Source organism: Eublepharis macularius, chromosome 3 (assembly GCF_028583425.1).
Source record: "Eublepharis macularius isolate TG4126 chromosome 3, MPM_Emac_v1.0, whole genome shotgun sequence".
NCBI lineage: Eukaryota > Metazoa > Chordata > Lepidosauria > Squamata > Eublepharidae > Eublepharis > Eublepharis macularius.
The window spans coordinates 136,347,460-136,365,872 of NC_072792.1; the positions used below are offsets into that span (position 1 = coordinate 136,347,460).

Consider the following 18,413-nt stretch of genomic DNA (forward strand, 5'->3'; position numbering starts at 1 on the left):
AAATTTCCGTGAGCACGAAGGAGGCTGATCAAACTATTCCTTTCCCCCCTGGAACTATTCCTCATCCTTCAGGAGCATCTTTGGGGGAGGGAGAGATATTTGGGTCTTTAACAGGAGGGTCAAAGCTGTGCTCAAACGTCCATTGGATCAGTTCACATACTGTTCACCAGTCACAAACAAGGAATCATATTTTTGAAGTTCAGTTTAACTGTTTGTCAACTGGTTTGTGAGTTTGCAACAGCCTGCTGCATTGTATTCCTTCCTAACGGGGCTTCATGGAGCCATGGCCATCATTTTCTCTGCCTTACAACCAGAGTTTTTTTTAAATTGGCAATTGCTGTTGTGTGATAGTTATCTAACAAGCTACCAACACATTGTCATGATCACTGAACTCCCAGCTTTCATTTTTTTTAAAACATAAGCCTCCAGCTCCTTTTGTTGTGGAGGTACAAGGGGAAAGGTGTTGGTAGCACCTTTCCCCTTATAACTCTACAATGAAAGGAGCTAGACATATTTTTAAAAATGAAAGCTGAGACTTCAGTGATCTTGTTGTAAATAATATGGGGAAGGGAACACCTGAGAATCCTAGAAGCAGTGTAAGAAAAAAAATGTTGCTTACCATCATAGTCATCTTGCAATGGCTATAAAGGTGGCAATGCACACCACAACCAATGTCCTTCTGACATCCATAGAAATTTATTCTCTCAACAAACTGTGGTTCCATGAGACATAACACAGTCATAAACCTGAAAGACTTTACAAAGGAAAGGGTGTTTTGATGGCTTAAGTTATGCCAGCCAGGCATATGTTTTGCAACATCTGGGTTTAATGTTAGAATATATGAAGAAAGAATTGATTCACTTCCTTCACTATCAGGTAACTATATGGCATCCACACATTATGATTTCCAGAACAAAACATTGTTTTCAGAGAGAAAACATCTCTTTTTATAAGAGTGTAATGAAAACACAATACAATCCAACATCATAGGAATCTTAATTTGTGAATCAGTTAATGAGAGCCAAGGCAGCCCTAGAACCTGCTCTGAGTGCCAGGTTATACCTATGTGTCTTCAAGCATGTGTGCAACTCATATTCTTCATCAGTGAGTGACAACAGCTTAAAGCTACATTGCACATGTGTGCTTCCTTGGTGGCCTGTTTTGGCTAGAATGGCAGGGCATATATTTGAAAAATAAATGAAATGATAATGAATTAATCTGGGGGCAAGCTTCCAGGAAGACTTGAGGGCTGGCATTACTCATTTTACTTTATAAATGAATTTAATTGCAGCATGAAGTATGCAAAAGGGCTTTCAGGGTACTTTTACTTTCTAAAAAGTTGAAAATTATTGTGTAGAGCACAAAAGTATACCCTTCTACAGCCCTAGTGGGTACTAGTAGACTAGGGGAGCAATATGAAGCAGGTTTTCTTAGAAGTAAGTCCCATTTATTCAAATGGGGTTCAATTGCAGGAACTTGTTCTTAGGATTCCACTGCACCGCTGGTAGTCTCCCATGCAGTGAATACCTAGGCAAATTGACCAAGAGCCTTGTTTGGCTGCTGTGAAGTAGTACCAGTTCCAAGAGGCTACGTGATGTAGGTTCTCTGGGGTGGGGGCAAACAGTCATCGCCCACTGAAAGCAGATGCTGTCTAGAACTGCCTTATCTATTTCTCAGTCTTGAACAATATTATATTTTGCATTTTTTTGCAGTCAAGGTTGCTTTTTTTCTTTTTTGGAGCACACGTATCGGCTTTCTTGCCAAGATGATGGACATGTCGGAATTTGGGGAAGCTGCGTCCTTCCTCCGAAAAAGTGAGAAGGAGATTATGTTGATGCAGACTGTGGCCTTTGACGGTAAGGCACTGTCTTCTGGTTTTGTCATAGACCACTTAGCCTTAAAGAATTGGTAGATCAAATAATACTCGGATAGCATGTGATGAGACATGTTTATTTAGAAAAATTGTATTCTGTTTTTGGGCTTTGAAAAGTCCTCAGAGCAGCTTATAAAATTTAAACATGCTAGCCAATAGAAGAAAAAACATATTTTAAAATGTACACAATATAGCACTAATTAAATGAAGAGTCTTAAAAGATCATTTCAAAAGCTTGGGAAGTTAGGTCTTGATTTGACATCTAAACAAAGATAGTTGGTATCTTATGAATATCATCTGGGAAGGAAGTTACATAAATGGGATATCACCACTAAAAAGGCCCTGTTGCCACTAATTATTCACCTCAGAAGTCAGATGCACCCTCTTTGGTAATATATGTAATGAGCATTGGATTGGATTCTATCAGTTCTCTGCTGGGGAAAGAAGGAGGACAGGTCCCTTTAAATTATTTAATTTAGAAAATGTATGTGCTGCTGCTTCTCCAGAGACAGAAAGTGAAATGGCTTTATCCCCAAATGAACTATGCTCGGGATTATGGGATTCACACAGGCAAAAAAGCCAAATGGGAGAGGGTTACAGTGAGGAAGTGTATCAAGCAAAATGCCCTATCGTTCCCTTTTGCACCAATGGAAAGGCTGGTTGGATCTGATGCATTGGTTTTCTAGCAGTCTGTTTAGGCCGGGGTCACTCATATGACTACACTTTAAAAGTCTGTCTTTGCTATCCTAATCCAACCATCTGGGTTTCTGTTTGCAGCTAAATTCTTAAACAGAAGCATGATTTAGTATAGCTCTGGCAGATTTTCCATTTTACTTGGCAAAATAACTTTTCCCTGTAAATTTTGTGATGATTATAATGTCAAGATCTAGCAAGAAGGGTTATAAAACTGTGGCAGGCATCATATCTTCATGGATGGTTAGCAATATTCTCTGAAAGCAGAGAGCAGCTATATATAATCTCAAAATAGTGCAGTAGCCTGCCTAGGGAAGGACATTCTGATACTCTCACTGTTCTTAGCGGGGAAATGTGCCAAACATTAATAAGCCTTTTAACTTTTATCCATACTGGCGACTCCCACAGGATATATTAAAAAAGAGAGTTATATTTATTGCACATGGGTGACTTATGGTCCATATGGGTTCAGGCTTTTTAAGCACCAAAATTAAGAAAATGGACCACAGCATTTTTAAACATCAGCCACAACTTGAAAGTAATGTATTTGAGTGTCCTGCCCTCAGGTTGACTCAAAATGGCAAGGTCATTTGTGGCTCATATATATTCAAATTACTGGTGTCCCATTTTGCCAGATTAAAAATTGTCCCAATTTGCCAACAATTAAAATGTGCAATAAATTAATAAATCATTGACTCTTTAATGAGTGTATTAGCTCAAATTAATATCCAGTTTAATTTAAAGACTATTATTCTTTTTCTTTTTTTTTGTTTCCTCCCCAGCACATTGTACCCTGTTTGCCACATCGAGCCACCCAATGGGGCAGAGGCATCTGGTGGATCCTCGGGGCTGCCACTTCCTTGGCAGCCCAGGGCTGGGGGGCCATTCCTAGGGATGTGCTGTGGGGCTTCCCCAGGGGGGAGTGCTGTGGGGCTATCCCAGTTGGAGACATAAGAACCATTCCTCATGCTGCCGTCCCAGAAGTGGAGTTGAATTGCAGGCTCCCCAAGGAATGGCTCCATGGGCTGGGTTCAGATGGCAGGCAAGAAGGATCACTGAGGGCTGGAACAGGCATGCTCCTTGGCCTCCCTGCTTGAAGGGGAAACAGATACATGTGTGATGTAGGGCCTGGCATTGCGCAAGCCACATTCAGGTCTTCCATGTCCTGTGAGGGTGTCCATGGCTGGGGCAGCAGTGGCAGCTCCATTGTTATGGGTGCTGCCAACAACCAGATGCCCCTCTGATGAGAAAGTGCTTCTCATCTGCTTCTGGAAGTTCTGCTGCCATGGTGGCTTGGAGCTCTGATCCCGTGAGGGAGACAGTCAAAGGGCTGTGCACCGCCATTGTGAGGGAGTTACGAGAGCGAGTACCCAGTCATCCTGAACTGTGGCTGCACTCTCTCCTCTGCACAAGGCGGGGGGTGGGGGGGGCAGCCAAAGGAGTCTGAATGGAGCCCCAGCATGGCCTGCTAGGAGACCTCCCACTGAAACAACTGTGTCAAGCACAGCTTCCTAGGCGACTGCCTCTTTGGCAGGTATGGGCCATGCCTCCCGCCAGTAAGCCTCAACTGCAGAGACCAGTGTTGAAGGGCACCAGAGGGGGCAGAGGGTAGGCTGTGTGAACAAGCAAGCTGGAACAGCCAGTTCCTTCTTACCTGTTTGTACGCTCACACCCGTCCCCGAGCCAGAACTCAGGAGATGGGTAACCTGTAAGGCAATGTGGGTGATGGTGACCTCCAGGGATTGGTCATCACAGTAGTCAGCATCCTATGCTCCACTGAGCTGCTTAGATGGGGACAGGGAGAGACGACTTTTCTCCTACAATGGGTGCCTATGGGCTACGCTGTCATTTATCATGCCATAACTTTCCGCTACTGCAGGGGGCATTGCCATGCCCGGGACAGCTTAGGGAAGGGACTAACTCCTGCCCCTAAACTGAAAGCAAAGCCAGCCAAGATCTATCAAAATTAGGACTGAAAAATGTAAAAATATAGAATAAATTTGAATGAAAGAAATAAAACCCTCTGTGTTTAGTGTCTGAGCATGAGCAGCCAAGACACCAGGCAAATTTCCTATAAAATAGTATCCGAGAGGCATTCCAGGCATGCCATTACCACTAAAATAACCTTATCTATCATTACTATCTATCTGTTAGCAGGGATACTAAGAGTAGAGCCCCCAAAGAAGATCTAAATGCACAGGTGGGCTCTCGTATTTTATGAGATCCACACTGTAAATATATCCAACAAGTTTAATCTGCACCGAGTTTGGTGGATCAGTTTTGGTATATTGTGATGATGTGAAAATTTCATCTTCCCTCACTCTTAAATTTTCAGCAATTTATTAATTGAAAATGAACAAACTGATATGTAAAATAGTACTTCTACTGTGACCATAGGAGGTTGCTTAACTGGAAAATGACCCAAAATTCATACAGTGAGGATGTGAATTGCACAGTTGCTTCCAATTTCAGTTGGGATAGTGTCCAGTGCAGCACTTGCCTCAGTTCTTGCCATGTCAGGTTACTTTTCCCTCTGAAAGAACCTGTGCTAGCATAGGAGTGGTTAAGAGTTTGAACTGGACTGTTTCTGGATAAAATCTCACGGGCTAACTCACTAGATGGCCCTGGACAAAACACACTCTCTTTCTCTTTTTCTCTCATCCTCATCCTTTCAGCAATGTGAGAATAACTCTTTTACCTAACAAGGGTCTTGTAGAAGTTGATGAGTCTATGGAATGTATTTAGGAAATGATGAAATATGAACCGTAAGCAGTATCATGGAAAACTGATAACATTGTGCAGTAGTTAGTGTGCTTCCAAGCCACTGAAAGACTAATTTTATTTCCTAGGGAAGAAGAAATGCTGGATTCCAGATGATAAAAAAGCTTATGTAGAAGCTGAGGTTAAAGAGAGCGGTGGTGGCAAAGTCACTGTTGAGACTACAGATGGGAAGGTAAGCCCCCCCCCCCCCATTTAATTAGTTACCAAAGCAAAACATACTAGATGTAATGAGGACAAAGGAACAGATTTTGCATATGTAAGCTATAAACTTAAATAGAAAGAAGAAAGTGTCCAAGGAAGGGACACGCAAGACAGACCTGCACATGTACCTAGAGACATTTTTCTGCTATTTGCACCACCTGAGATCCCACTGCTAAAGAGACAAGTCTCTTTTTAAACTGAACAGACGTTTGTGTGTTTTCAGCAGCAGAGAAATGCTGGAATGGCAAGCAAAGATTGTGCAGCTCTATTCCACGTTTACATGCCCCTTCTTTGAATCTAGGATATAGGCATGAATCAGACAGGAACCCACATGCAGTTGCTTCCAAGTTCATGTAGATTCCCAAGTTTGCAATCTGATGATAGATATGGAGCAATATCATTTTTATGAACCTGAGCTTGAACAGGGCAATGTCTACAGCATTCCCACACTTTGCCAAGCTATCATGTTTTTGCACGAATCAGTGTGTCATCATCAGCCAGCCTATCCATGGGAGGCATCATTTTATCCAAATGGTCTGTCCTGGTTATCCTGGCAAGGCTGCAATCCTGATGATCATGTGTTCACTCCTGGAGGCAATTATGTGGGAAGTATATATGATATCATTTGGGCATCATTTATGTCTTGTGTGTAAAAACAGAAGAATGAGCCACGGGGTGAAATAGAAAGAACATAGAGTTATGCTAAGTTATTAATGACAAACTATGGATAAACCATGACAAACAAGCCTTGATGGCTTAGTAATTGTATTTCTTATGTTATTTGGGCTTTTTGATGCACTCTTATGTTCTAGGCAGGCAAATAGGATAAGATTTAACTCTGAACTCCAGTTCTCACCACTTCAGATGTCTATCCCGCTCATTTTCACATTGGCAGATAGCCATCAGGGTTGCAGTTAACTGAAAGCAAGGGCGTATTATTGCCTACAGCTATGAGTAGAAATATTCAAATAAGTGACACCTTTAGAAACATAGTTCAGTCTCTTTCTTTTCATATTTGTCAGCTTTCCCAAGAGACCAGAAACTATCCCATTTGTATTATAGGATAATAATGACTTCCCCTTATAAGGCTTCTATAAAGATTCTGCAGTGCACTCCTAAGCAGAGTTACACCCTTCTAAATCCATTGAAGAAGATGGGCTTAGAAGTGTACAACCCTGCTTTGGAGTGCGCTGTCAGTCACACAATATATGTGAAGGGTTTTATTACTGCTATATTGCTATGGCTGCAAAGAGCTGTTCAGAGTGTAGTTTCCATTTGCTGGCAAACCCATTCTTGAAAAATAATGCCCAATATTAGCTTTTTATTAGAGCATAATATCAGCTCACTTGGTCATTTCTGTAGCAGTAGAAAGACTGCCTCTTCTTTCTTGCAGACAGTCACTGTGAAGGAAGATGACGTTCAACAGATGAACCCCCCAAAGTTTGACATGATTGAAGATATGGCTATGCTGACCCACCTCAATGAGGCATCAGTGCTACACAACTTGTACAGACGCTACAGTAACTGGATGATCTATGTATGCTTTTAAAAATGTTTTGACTTGCATTATGTAGGAGAAACTTTATGCAGTTTATCAACAATTGCAACTGAGGTTGGTCTTCTAGTCTTCCCTCCCCTACAATTCCTCCATAAGATTCAATTCTAGTTGTGTACAGAGGAGTGTTTCTTCATTATATTTTTCCTTTCTTCATCCATGTTCTCTGTTCCCTTGCATATTTAATTCTCCTTGCTTCTCTGAAAGTCTGCTGCTTAGAAATTCTGAAAACAACAGGGACAGATAAGATCATGCTACCCCAAGCTAGAGCTGTCTAACCTAGGGTAGCTTGGTCCTCTGTGTTTTCTTACCATAGATCAAGGAGTATTTTATATCATGTTAGACGTCTTTCTTCAATATGATTTGCTTACTAGGAAGAAAAGAGGAATGATAAAAAAATCTGTGCAGTGTCTTTAGGACTCCAGTCTCCAATAATTTCTCATTTTTATATCCCTAAGTAGAAGCTTGCCTCGGGCAGCCACACGGTCTAGTTGCCCCAAGATCTTTTCCTACCATATATGAATTAAAAATATTTCTCTTGTGGTTTATTATATGATGAACAGGATGATGACAGCATGTTAAATGAACAAGGGCTGAGTAGGGGACAATTTTATGATTTTCACCAGTGAGGCCTATTATTTTGGCCCATTTTAGAATTGTCTTTTTTTTTTTTTTGCATTAGGCAGCCAATTGAGATCATAAGAGTCTTGATCATGTCCCCCGCAATGGGATACCAGCCCCCAGTTGACAACTGGCCTCTCTGTGCCTCTTCCAGCAATAGCATTCTCTCCCCAACATTCACATGACTGAGGCAGCTGCTCCTGGGATTTTGGCAACCCAGGCATCTGCACTGTTTGCTTCTATGCGTTGGCCAACTCTGGCAACAAGATATTTTGAGAGAAATCTTGGAAGTTGGGAGGGCTGATCCAGGCTACTCTGGTCTGTCCTTCATCTCCTTGCTGCTTCCTAGAGATAGCAGAAGCAGAATAAATTATGCATAATGAACAAATATGCATACGTTGTGTAATTTATTCAGCTTGCAGCAGCTGAATTTTCTTAGTGCAAAGTCTGGATCACTATGCAACAGTATTTGGGAATTTATAGGACAGAATCTCCAGAGTCTTGACAGTGGGAATTGTTTATACCACTGTCTGTGCAGACTGTTTTGCTTCCTAAATGTTATGCACTGGGCTGCACTGAGTAGGATCCATCATCTTGCAACAGATTAAGACCTGCATTCAGATATTGAAATAACATGCTCAAATGCATAGTTGTGCACCATGATATAGATGCAAGGATCTGGAACAAATCACTGTCTCTTGACTTTGCCAACCACACAGGCTTAATAATAACATTCAATTTATATACTGCCCTTCAGGACAACTTAATGCCCACTCAGAGCGGTTTACAAAGTATATCATTATTATCCCCACAACAAAACACCCTGTGAGGTAGGTGGGGCTGAGAGAGCTTCAGAGAACCATGACTAGCCCAAGGTCACCCAGCTGGCTTCAAGTGGAGGAGTGCAGAATCAAATCCAGCTCTCCAGATTAGAGTCCCGCGCTCTTAACCACTACACCAAACTGGCTTGTCGTAAAGCGAGTTGTATGTCACTTTAATGTGATGCTATGGAAAAGGTGTAGGGTAGCAGATCAAGTGACACTGCTTTCCCCTAATCAAGTAGCATGGATTGCTCTGAGAAGTGGCTTGATGGAGGCTGGGAGACTTCAAGTCTTTCTCCAAATTTACAAATTACTGTCTATGGCCAGCTAATCTTTGCATGATAGACCTAATGGAAACACCTTTCTTAACTGCAGCACTGTTGTTTTTAATAAAATTTACTCCCATAATTACGTTCTATTCTATCTATGACATTTTAATCCTGCTGTTCCTTCAGAAAGCTCATTAACATGGTTCTCCTTTCCACATTATATTCTCATAACAACTATCTGAGATAGATTAGGAAGAGAGAAAGTGACTGGCCCAAGGTGAGAATCATGATCTTTAAACCCCAGTCTTCCCGATCTCAATCCAGCCATGACACTACACTGCCTTGTTCTATGATGATAATCACTTTGTTCCTCAGTTTTTGGGCTGCTAGTAAGGTTTTATGGACCATCTTTATAAAACTGCTTTACTTCTTTAAGGCAAATTAGAGCAACAGCTGAAAGGGAAGCTGAGAATACCTTCCGAATCAAGGTTAGAACTTCTAAGTGCCTTCTTTCAACTTCCTTTTTAGACTTATTCGGGTCTCTTCTGTGTGACTGTAAACCCCTACAAATGGCTGCCAGTCTACAAGACAGAAGTTGTTGGGGCATATAAGGGCAAGAGGCGTTCAGAGGCTCCTCCTCACATCTTCTCCATTGCTGATAATGCATACCATGATATGCTGCGCAGTAAGTAGACTCGTTTCCTCATGACGTTACACTGTACAGATCTGGCTGTCTAAAGAAGGAGCAGAATTTGACAATATTTACTCAAAAGGTAGGCTACCCTGAATGTATGACAGGCAGCCCTCCTAAAAAAAAGAAGTTCTACATAAAAAAGCAGATGATCCTGAATTTGAAATGACCCCTCCCTCCAAAAACATAGTATAAACAAAGTTTTTAATTACATAGTAATTAATATACAATAAACAATGTGGACTACAGAAGAAAATTATTATTTTCACTTTTTATACCTCTTTGCATTGTAACTATGCAAATAGTATTGGCTCATGCTGTTTCATTTTTTAAAAGGCAATAGACAGGCTTTTTACCTCTCTCCCCTGCCACCAGATTATTAGGCAAAGACTGAGATAACAACTAACTAACAGGCAGTGCAATCCTATAGCCTTCTGAGTCCATTAAAATCATTGGGTTTAGAAGGGTGTGATTCTCCTTGGGAATGTGCTGTTAAACTGCCCACCCCCCACATGCTTTCTGTCAACTTGAAGTCACACTTTTCCAAGAGATTGTATTGTATCACCAAACCAGCAGGGATGTCTTTATCCTTCCCTATCCCAAATGTCTACCAACTCATGTCCACTCACTCTAAAATGTCTGCTAACAGCTACAGCTAATGTGATAAATTGCTGGAAACCCTGTGGGTGTTTGGGGTTTCTTTCTCCTAGAAAAAAGAGAGAGAGCAGAACTACTAGGCAACTCCTGCTTGAAGTACAAAGGAAGAAGCAAAAGCTGGCTGTGAAGTAAAAATTAATAAATAATAATAATATGTTTATTGCTTTTCCGGCCGAAGCCATAAGCCATACAAACACCAACAAAATATGAACTGTACACTTGAACATACCCAATTCACATAGATATAACTCGTCATTATCACTTTAAACTATCTAAACTCATGAAAATCTTGTTTCTTTATCACCGTGGCTAAAAAGGAAGCCACTATAGCAGAGGTTTGATTGTCAGGAAAGTTATCAGACAATAACACTGAGATTGCCCAAGGAAGGAAGGGAAGCTTTTCTTTTAACATAATAGGAATAATAAATCTCTCTCTTTCCTTACTCCGCTTAGGGCAAAAAACTATTATATGATCCAAGGTCTCTAACTTTCCTTGTCCGCAGTCACAAACTCGTTCAGAATAAGGGAGTCCAGAGAAACGACCAGAAAGCACTCTAGAGGGGAAGGAGTTAAGTCTAGCCAATGTGAAGGCTCTGCGTTGAGCTGGAATCTTTAAAGAATAGCAATAAGATGGAATAGCCTCTGGGGGTGAAAGTCCCAGGGATAAGCCTGAACATGTACATCTGGCTCCCTGGAGAGTACTGCTGTAATAGAGATACTTTAGTTTTAATTTTATAACTCTGAGGGCCTCATTTGTCTGTAAAGATGTTATATCAATATCCAGAATTTTTAGTTTCTGGTTAATTAAATTAGTTCGGCTACTCTTATAGGTATCCTGCGAGATCAAATGTGCAAAACCTACTTTCCCTGAATTGTCCTTGTAAATTTCCTTGTTCAAGAACAACTTAAAGGCTGTAATCCATGCTCTCTTCTCAATTGAGGGTTGGGCGAATTCCACCCTAAGTGCAGTACCTGCTACGCATCTCGGGACTGCGTGAAGTAAAAATCTGAACCAGAAACATAGGTTAATACTAGCTGAGTTGCAAATCCACCCCACCATTCCTACTGCTCCTATTTGCCAGGCAAAGAATTGCAGTTTCCAAAGCCAGCAAGTCCAGCAGACCCCTTCTCTTCTGTCAAAGCAGCCAGAAACGCAGTATTTGCCAAAAGTTGCATTATCACTTTCACTGTCACTCCTCTCTGCTAGTGAATGAGTTAATGCAGTTTCTCCAATGCTTTCCATGTACACATTGAATCACCTTTCACGTTAGCCCCCACTGTCTCTGCATAGACAGTGATCTCTGCTTAAATCACTCACCAAATCTATATGGAAGATGCCCCCCCTTTTTAGAAAGCCAAAAAGATTTTTTTAAATGTTGTCTTTCTTTTGAGTAAATAGTACAGTATGCTAGGCACTATATAAAGAACAAGGTCCAAGGAGTTTGTGAGAAAATTGTAATTAGCCCTGTTCACAAGTTACGGGGATTTGCATGTTCAGCATACACTTGATTTTTCTGTATGCATATGTTAAGCATATATGTTAACTTAAGCATGCGTTATGTAAATGTTCTTTTACTACACATAACTAGAGAGAAGTATGGGGGAAATGTCCTTGATATGTCACCTTAAGTAATGTCAGGGGAGTATCTTCTTATAGTTTGGAATGGAATATAGAAGAACTGGGCTGTAGCCTGGGCAGGCCTATCTGTGTACTGCTTCACCATAAGGAGCCATATGCCGATGTAATTTTTTTTTTAAATACAGGCTTTAAATTCATATAATAATAGCTTCCCTTTAAAGAACAACAGCTTATTTTTAGAACTGGAATATGTCTGGTTTTTAAAAAATAGTGGTTTCTGGTGCCCCATAACTGTAGAACTGCTCCAGTAGTATCAGAGTTATTCAGTTCTGCCCAACTAAGTTTTCCCTGGTGGATTTTTCCAGGTAATTACCACCCCTGAAAACAATCTTCCTTCAGTTACTATGACTGTGAATATAGTAAGGTGCTTAAATGAGGGCAATATGTTTTCATTATAAGTAGGTAAACACTTCTGAACTTTAAAATAACTGTTCTTATTTAACTTACACACTTGATACTAACAATTCATGAGCATTTAAATACACATAGTGGATTGGGCAACAGGGTTATAGAAGAGAGTGTCCTCAGTTTATGAGCAAAACATGGATTTTCCCATTGATTTGTTTGAAACCTCATCTAGAAATGTGGCAGCCTCACTTAGCAAACCAGACTGGATATAGATTTGTAGTTGCTTAAATATCTAGAATGCTTTTTACAGGCTGAAAACACCACCCTGAACTGAGCCTAGCACACTCCAGGGAACAACTGTAGACTGTATAATGTAAAATGTCACCAGCCGCCAGTAATGACCAATACGCATAAATTCAACAAAAATTATAGTGCGTGTTTGAACATATTCTCTTCTTCCATCAGAGGGCAGTGGTGATGCATCGCTGACAACAGGGAGACTAATATTTGCAAAGGCTTAGAAATGCGTTACCAAGGAATTTTTGGCAACCAGTTTGTTTATTTTAAAAGTTGAGCTGAACAGAGTACAATGGAGAAAGTACCGTTTACATTGCTAAAATAATGTATCAACTTATGGGACAAATTTACATTTTGGGCATTGTGTTAGAACCATCTGAATTACCATAAAGGTTAATGCGTAAAAGAGCAGAGCAAAATCTATAATTATGCTTGGCATATCACTATGTTTTGTTTTCTAAATACTTGTAATTATACCATCTTTAAATGAGAGATGTCCCCCCCCCCCCACCTTTAGGAGGCATAAACTATTGTTAATGGAGGAATGAGGAAAGCTTTTTTCCAGTATGCTTTCCGGCCTAGTTTGTCTAGATCTAGACAAAGGGAACTGGGTAGGAATTTACTTTCCCATCCCTATCCAGAAGTACAATACAATACAAGTATGACTCATGTTTGCCACTCTTGCGTGGATTGATAATTTGAGGAGCCAAGAACTTTTAATTCCAGCCTCTTGGTTTACAAATGAATTACCCGCTTTCCTGATACAACGCTAATTTTTAGGATTTTTCCTAATGTCCTTCCCAAGAAGTAGACATGCCACCCTGCTGCCCCTGGAACGTATGAGTGCACCCTACACAATACTAACCATTTTCTGCATTCACAGAGCACCTCCTTTATTAGAAAACAAAGAGGATCCCCTCTTCTTGAAATTTTTCTGATACAACCAGACTTTTGGTTTCGGTGCTGAACTAGAAATTTCTACAGGGGTAGGTGAAAGAGAAACATCTAAAGGATTAGAAGTCTTCCAGCCAGAATATCTCCATTTCATGTCACAGGATCTTTGATATGCTAATGAACTGCAACCTACCTGAATCCCTCCTGTATCTGCTTCTTTGCTCTCTTCCTACTTGTATTGTTTGATAATGTCAAACACAAGTATTGCTTTGGGCATTTTTTTAAAACCAAGAAGCTGGTCCAGTAAAATCATTTTTGCTCTCTTTGGGACAGTCATGCAACAGCGTGTACTGCAAGAATCCACATAGCACTAAATAAGGGAAAGGACCCAAGAGCATTTGCAGTCCAATAGAATACTGAGTTTCACGAGTCCTTCTAAGTATATAATAAAGAAGAAATCCAATTTGCTGGTTTGTTAGAAGGAAGGTCCCATTAGATGGATTTCAGGTTCACTATATCTTATGTGCTTTGGTGAAATTTAATATTCTGGATGTGTGTTCTGTGTGTGTGTCTGCTGAGGAAGTTGAGTGCCATAGTTTTTGCATGGCTCCATCCCAAACAGATTAAAAGGATATAACTGGAACAGCTTACTGGTAGAAATTCTAAAAATGTCATCTGCTTATAGAGGATGGCTTTTGATTGGTAAGTATATCAAAGATTCCAGTAAAATCAAGACCTTCAGACTGGAATTGCAAAATCTTGTTAGATAGATGGATGGACGAGTGAACATAAGACTGAGACCACTGGTCCATCTAGCTTAGTACTGTATATTCTGATGGATACACAGAAGGATCTTTCCCAATAGCTGAGGTCCTCCTTTTACTTGAGGTGCCAGGAAGTGACCCTGAGACCAACTGTGTGCAAAACATTTGCTTTACCACCAAGTCACGGCCCCTACTTTTATCTTTCACCTGTTCTGTTCAAACTACATAGTAGACTTCTAGTGAAATTTCAAACTTATTTTTCTTTTCCCCCCAGATCGAGAGAATCAGTCGATGCTGATCACGTAAGTGGCTCGTTTCAGACATCTTACACGAGCAAAAGTGAATTTTTCTGAAAGGTTACTAACATGTTATGTGAGCACATGAAGCACGTCTAGTATGTATTCTTACATGACAAATAGCTCTCAAGATCATTAACACTGCCAGAAAAAGCAGTAAAAATTTCCCTTGAATTATGTTCTACTGTCTACCACTGAGGGTGTATGAAAGTTGTGAGTACCTCTTCTAGAGACATTTGGTCTAAAAATGGAGACAGAAGGACCAAATGTATAAATACATTTATTTATACATTTATACATTTGCCTTGATACATTTATTTGAATATAATGATCTTTAAAGTTATTTTTTTTAAATGTGCAAAGAAGTCATTGAAGATGGCTGACCTATAAAGCAGACAGAGTGTTGGAGACCAGCGAGCACAGAATTCAGACCCAAGAGTTTGTTGCTCCTTGCCTCTTTGATCTGATATTGAATAAGCTATTTTTAGTGCTCTTTTCATGATTGCCTTCTGGATGCATTTTGTGATTGATGAGAGAAGTTGCCCTTGGACAAATAGGAGGCATCTACATAACTGGGTGTGACGGCTTGCTCTGCAGGTAACAGAATTGATCACACCCAGCCAATCAATGCTGTGTGATAGCTAAGTGGAAGTTCCACATTCAGAGGCACTATGCTTCTGAATGCCAGTTGCTTGGGAACAACAAAAGTGAGAGGCTTTACTGCTGCCTGTGAACCTTACCTAGCATCTGGTTGGTTGCTCTAAGAAACGGGTCACTGAATTAGGTGGATCACTTATGTTACACCAGAGGCAGTGGGCTGCTTCTTGCATTCATTCACCCAGGCAGATATAACTTGTGACCCACAAAACAGAGCAGCTGTGCATAGCAATCCACTACAAGCTCAGTATGCCTCCTGTGCTTGTTGCTTGAGACTGTACAAACAGCACCTAATTGGGCCACAGTACATGGACGTTAGGTTTGGTAAGGCACAGGTCATACATTCCTGACCTCACAGAATCAAAGCTACTTGTCGTTTAGGGAAAAATAATCCAATCACTTTATAATGCTCAAAAATGCAGTGTGATAGTTACAGCTGGAGATGTAATTTTCTGCATGTTTCAAGGATATTTTAACAATGTAGTCTCTCCCAAATGAAGGTTTGTGTTGCAGTGGTTAAAATGTGCTGAAAGTGCATTAAGGAGCTACTTGCAAAATGTGTTTATGACGTGGTTGGTCACCCACGCAGTTGCATGATGAGTGGTCATGTGCACACAAAACCTTCTGTTGTGGCCCGTGAAAATGCATTTTCCAGAGCCCAGAGTATATAAGATCAGGCTTTTGGAAAATGCAAGCTTTAACAGAGCAATGTGTCGTGACCTGATACAGTTGTAGATTTGCCACAGCATTTCCCACTAGGAATGCTGCAGATTTCACAACAGTGTTTTTGGCAGTTAAGCGTCCTATTTGGCCATCACAAAGAGGTGAAAATATAAATAATAATAATAATAATAAAAAAAAAACAAAAACAAAAACAAAAACAAAGAGGTGAGCTGATCTCATGAACTGCTCACCTGAGCACTGAACAATTTGAGCAACTGCTGAACAAGTTTGCGGCTGTCCTGTTGTTGCTAACTTTGTTTCCTGGGTGGGACATCAGAAGCTCTAAGCACCCCTCCCTGAACATGCCTGCATCCCTACAAGGTTGGAACATCACTTGTTTGTTCTGAACAGGCACAAGCAACCAAACACTGGCAAAGAGGATATGAGCCCAATGGGCGAGCAATCAAGCATTGCTGTTTTTCACTAGCACTGCTGTGCAATGGCCCTCTTCTCACATATGCCACAGTTGCCCTGCATAAGAATATTACTACTACAGCAGCTGGGAAGGGATCGAGCCTCTATTCACACCTTTATGTTTCTCCCCATGAATCATTTGATCTGTTGGATTTATAGGAGTACAACCTTCACAGACACCTAAGCTTTCCTGATAAGGAGAGGAGCCAATCCTTTACTGCTACATGGTAGATACCGCTATTCATACATGAACTGTAGCCTATTGTTGATGTGTGTGATAATCTATCACTGCTATGATTTAGAGGTTCAGTAATCAATACAAAGTAAGCAGGTATGTAATTCAAGCAAAAACATTTCATCTACATTCACTAGTGAGTTTACAATATAACACCAATGTTATGGGAGCTCAGGATAAACTATAATCACCTTCAGTTACTGCTGGCAACAGAAAATTAGGCAGAATCTTAATTTGCCTAGGAGAGCCAGCAACATAGCTTGCGTGGGCAGGTTTGAAAAATCAATTGCAGTCAAAAACTGGAGTTGAATTATGGCATTTTATTTTTTTATATATAGTGGAGAATCTGGTGCTGGCAAGACTGTGAACACAAAGCGTGTCATTCAGTACTTTGCCACTGTAGCAGCAATTGGGGAACCTGGGAAAAAGAATGTAAGTGTTGGAGATTATTGTTTTCTTCTTTAGTACAAGTAGTATTTAGTAGACAACAGCTGGAAGACATTCTGTCTCCAGGTCACTGGAAACACTGGGCAGTTGTTATGCTTTCATCCTGTTACATTATTGCAATTTGCTTGGTCTTTCTCCAGAATCAATGTTGTAATTGAAATGACTAGGATTAGGCTTCAGGGCTCATCTTTTCCAGATACATTAGTGCTTATAAGTGGATGACTGGCATGACATCTCCCAAGAATCCTGGGGACTGGTGCTTGGTGAAGGAATTGGGAACTTTCTGTAAGAGAATCCTATAGCTTCTGACAAGACTACAGTTCCTAGGATTCTATGAAGAGAGGGAATTATTAAAGTCTTTGGTCTAGCTATACATTGAGAATTCTGGAGCTAGATCAGTGCCACAATTCTTGATGTTACATTGAAAGGAAAAAAGTTATAAAGCATAACTTTTAATTTTTTGTTCTGGATTTGTTTTCCCTTTGTTACATCATATTTTTTTGATCCATTGGATCAATTTTTTGGTCTGATGGATGAGCACTTTTGCACAGATGAATCTTCTCTTTGTCCTGTGCAATATAGATCCATAGACCAAACAATTATGAGGGATGAATTAGCGTAGAACAAAGGCATAGAACAAACTACTCTAAGGCTAGTACATGAGCCAGCAATGCAACATCAAACTTTGGGTCTATTGGCTTGTAGGAATTGATGATTTAATGCTGACAGCACTGATCACCTGTTTGGTAGTGCTTTTACTCTGCAGGAACATAGCATGTACACCTATGGGCTCTGGGTGTAGGAGTGGATGGGGACTGTATATAGAAACATATCTGCATGCTGATTCTGGGGGGAAAGAGTAAGTACTGCTAGAAAGTTCTCCTTAGGAATATTTATGAAAAAGAACATTTCTGTATATAAGAATACACAAAGTCTGTGCAAAATGATTTGTATTATTTATATTTTAAATGGCTATTGCTGATGTATTGTGTACTGTGTTTTAAATTGTTGTAATCCGCCCTGATCCCACTTGGTTGGGGAGGGCAGACTATAAATGTAAGTAAATAAATAAATAAATAAATAAATAAATAAATAAATAAAAATTACTGAGAGCTAGTGATCAATGAGGCTGGATTATACTTGCAAATCTATTAACTCTTTCATTAGATCTTTATTTAAATTTTTTCCATCTCCTCCTCACCCCTGCAACTGCTCCTTTGGTAGCAACCAGCCACCAAGACTGGAGTAAGTATAGGAGGACACAGTTCTTGAATTTATGTTGTATGGACTTGCTATATAATGAATGCTGTTAATAAACCTACAGAAAACACATTTTTGCATGGCTAAAGCCTAAAATAAGGGTCAAACCAGGTGAGATGTGAAAGATCAGCAATTAAGACCTTCCATGATTTTTAAATACCTAATTAGCATCCTGTACGGCTGCCCTGAAGACTGGAGAAAGGGTCACTTGTTCAGAGAGTGTTTAACCCTTTCCTTTCAAGCCCTTTCATGAGTTAAATAGCACCTCTAAAATACA

At 40.3% G+C, this 18,413-nt stretch overlaps 1 protein-coding gene across 2 annotated transcripts in view; it reads left to right on the forward strand.

Annotated features, from left to right (window-relative positions):
* Positions 1–1,747: 1,747 nt before the first annotated feature.
* Positions 1,748–18,413, forward strand: part of MYH15 (myosin heavy chain 15) — a 99,493-nt gene continuing 82,827 nt past the window's right edge. The window contains exons 1-7 of one of the 2 annotated variants that reach the window (XM_054974889.1): positions 1,748–1,856; positions 5,416–5,519; positions 6,942–7,085; positions 9,343–9,499; positions 14,379–14,406; positions 16,768–16,861; positions 18,101–18,121. In XM_054974889.1, the coding sequence (XP_054830864.1) occupies positions 1,766–1,856; positions 5,416–5,519; positions 6,942–7,085; positions 9,343–9,499; positions 14,379–14,406; positions 16,768–16,861; positions 18,101–18,121 (639 nt within the window). In that variant the 5' untranslated portion in view covers positions 1,748–1,765. The remainder of the gene's footprint in view (positions 1,857–5,415; positions 5,520–6,941; positions 7,086–9,342; positions 9,500–14,378; positions 14,407–16,767; positions 16,862–18,100; positions 18,122–18,413) is intronic. The other variant, XM_054974888.1, reaches the window with a different exon arrangement.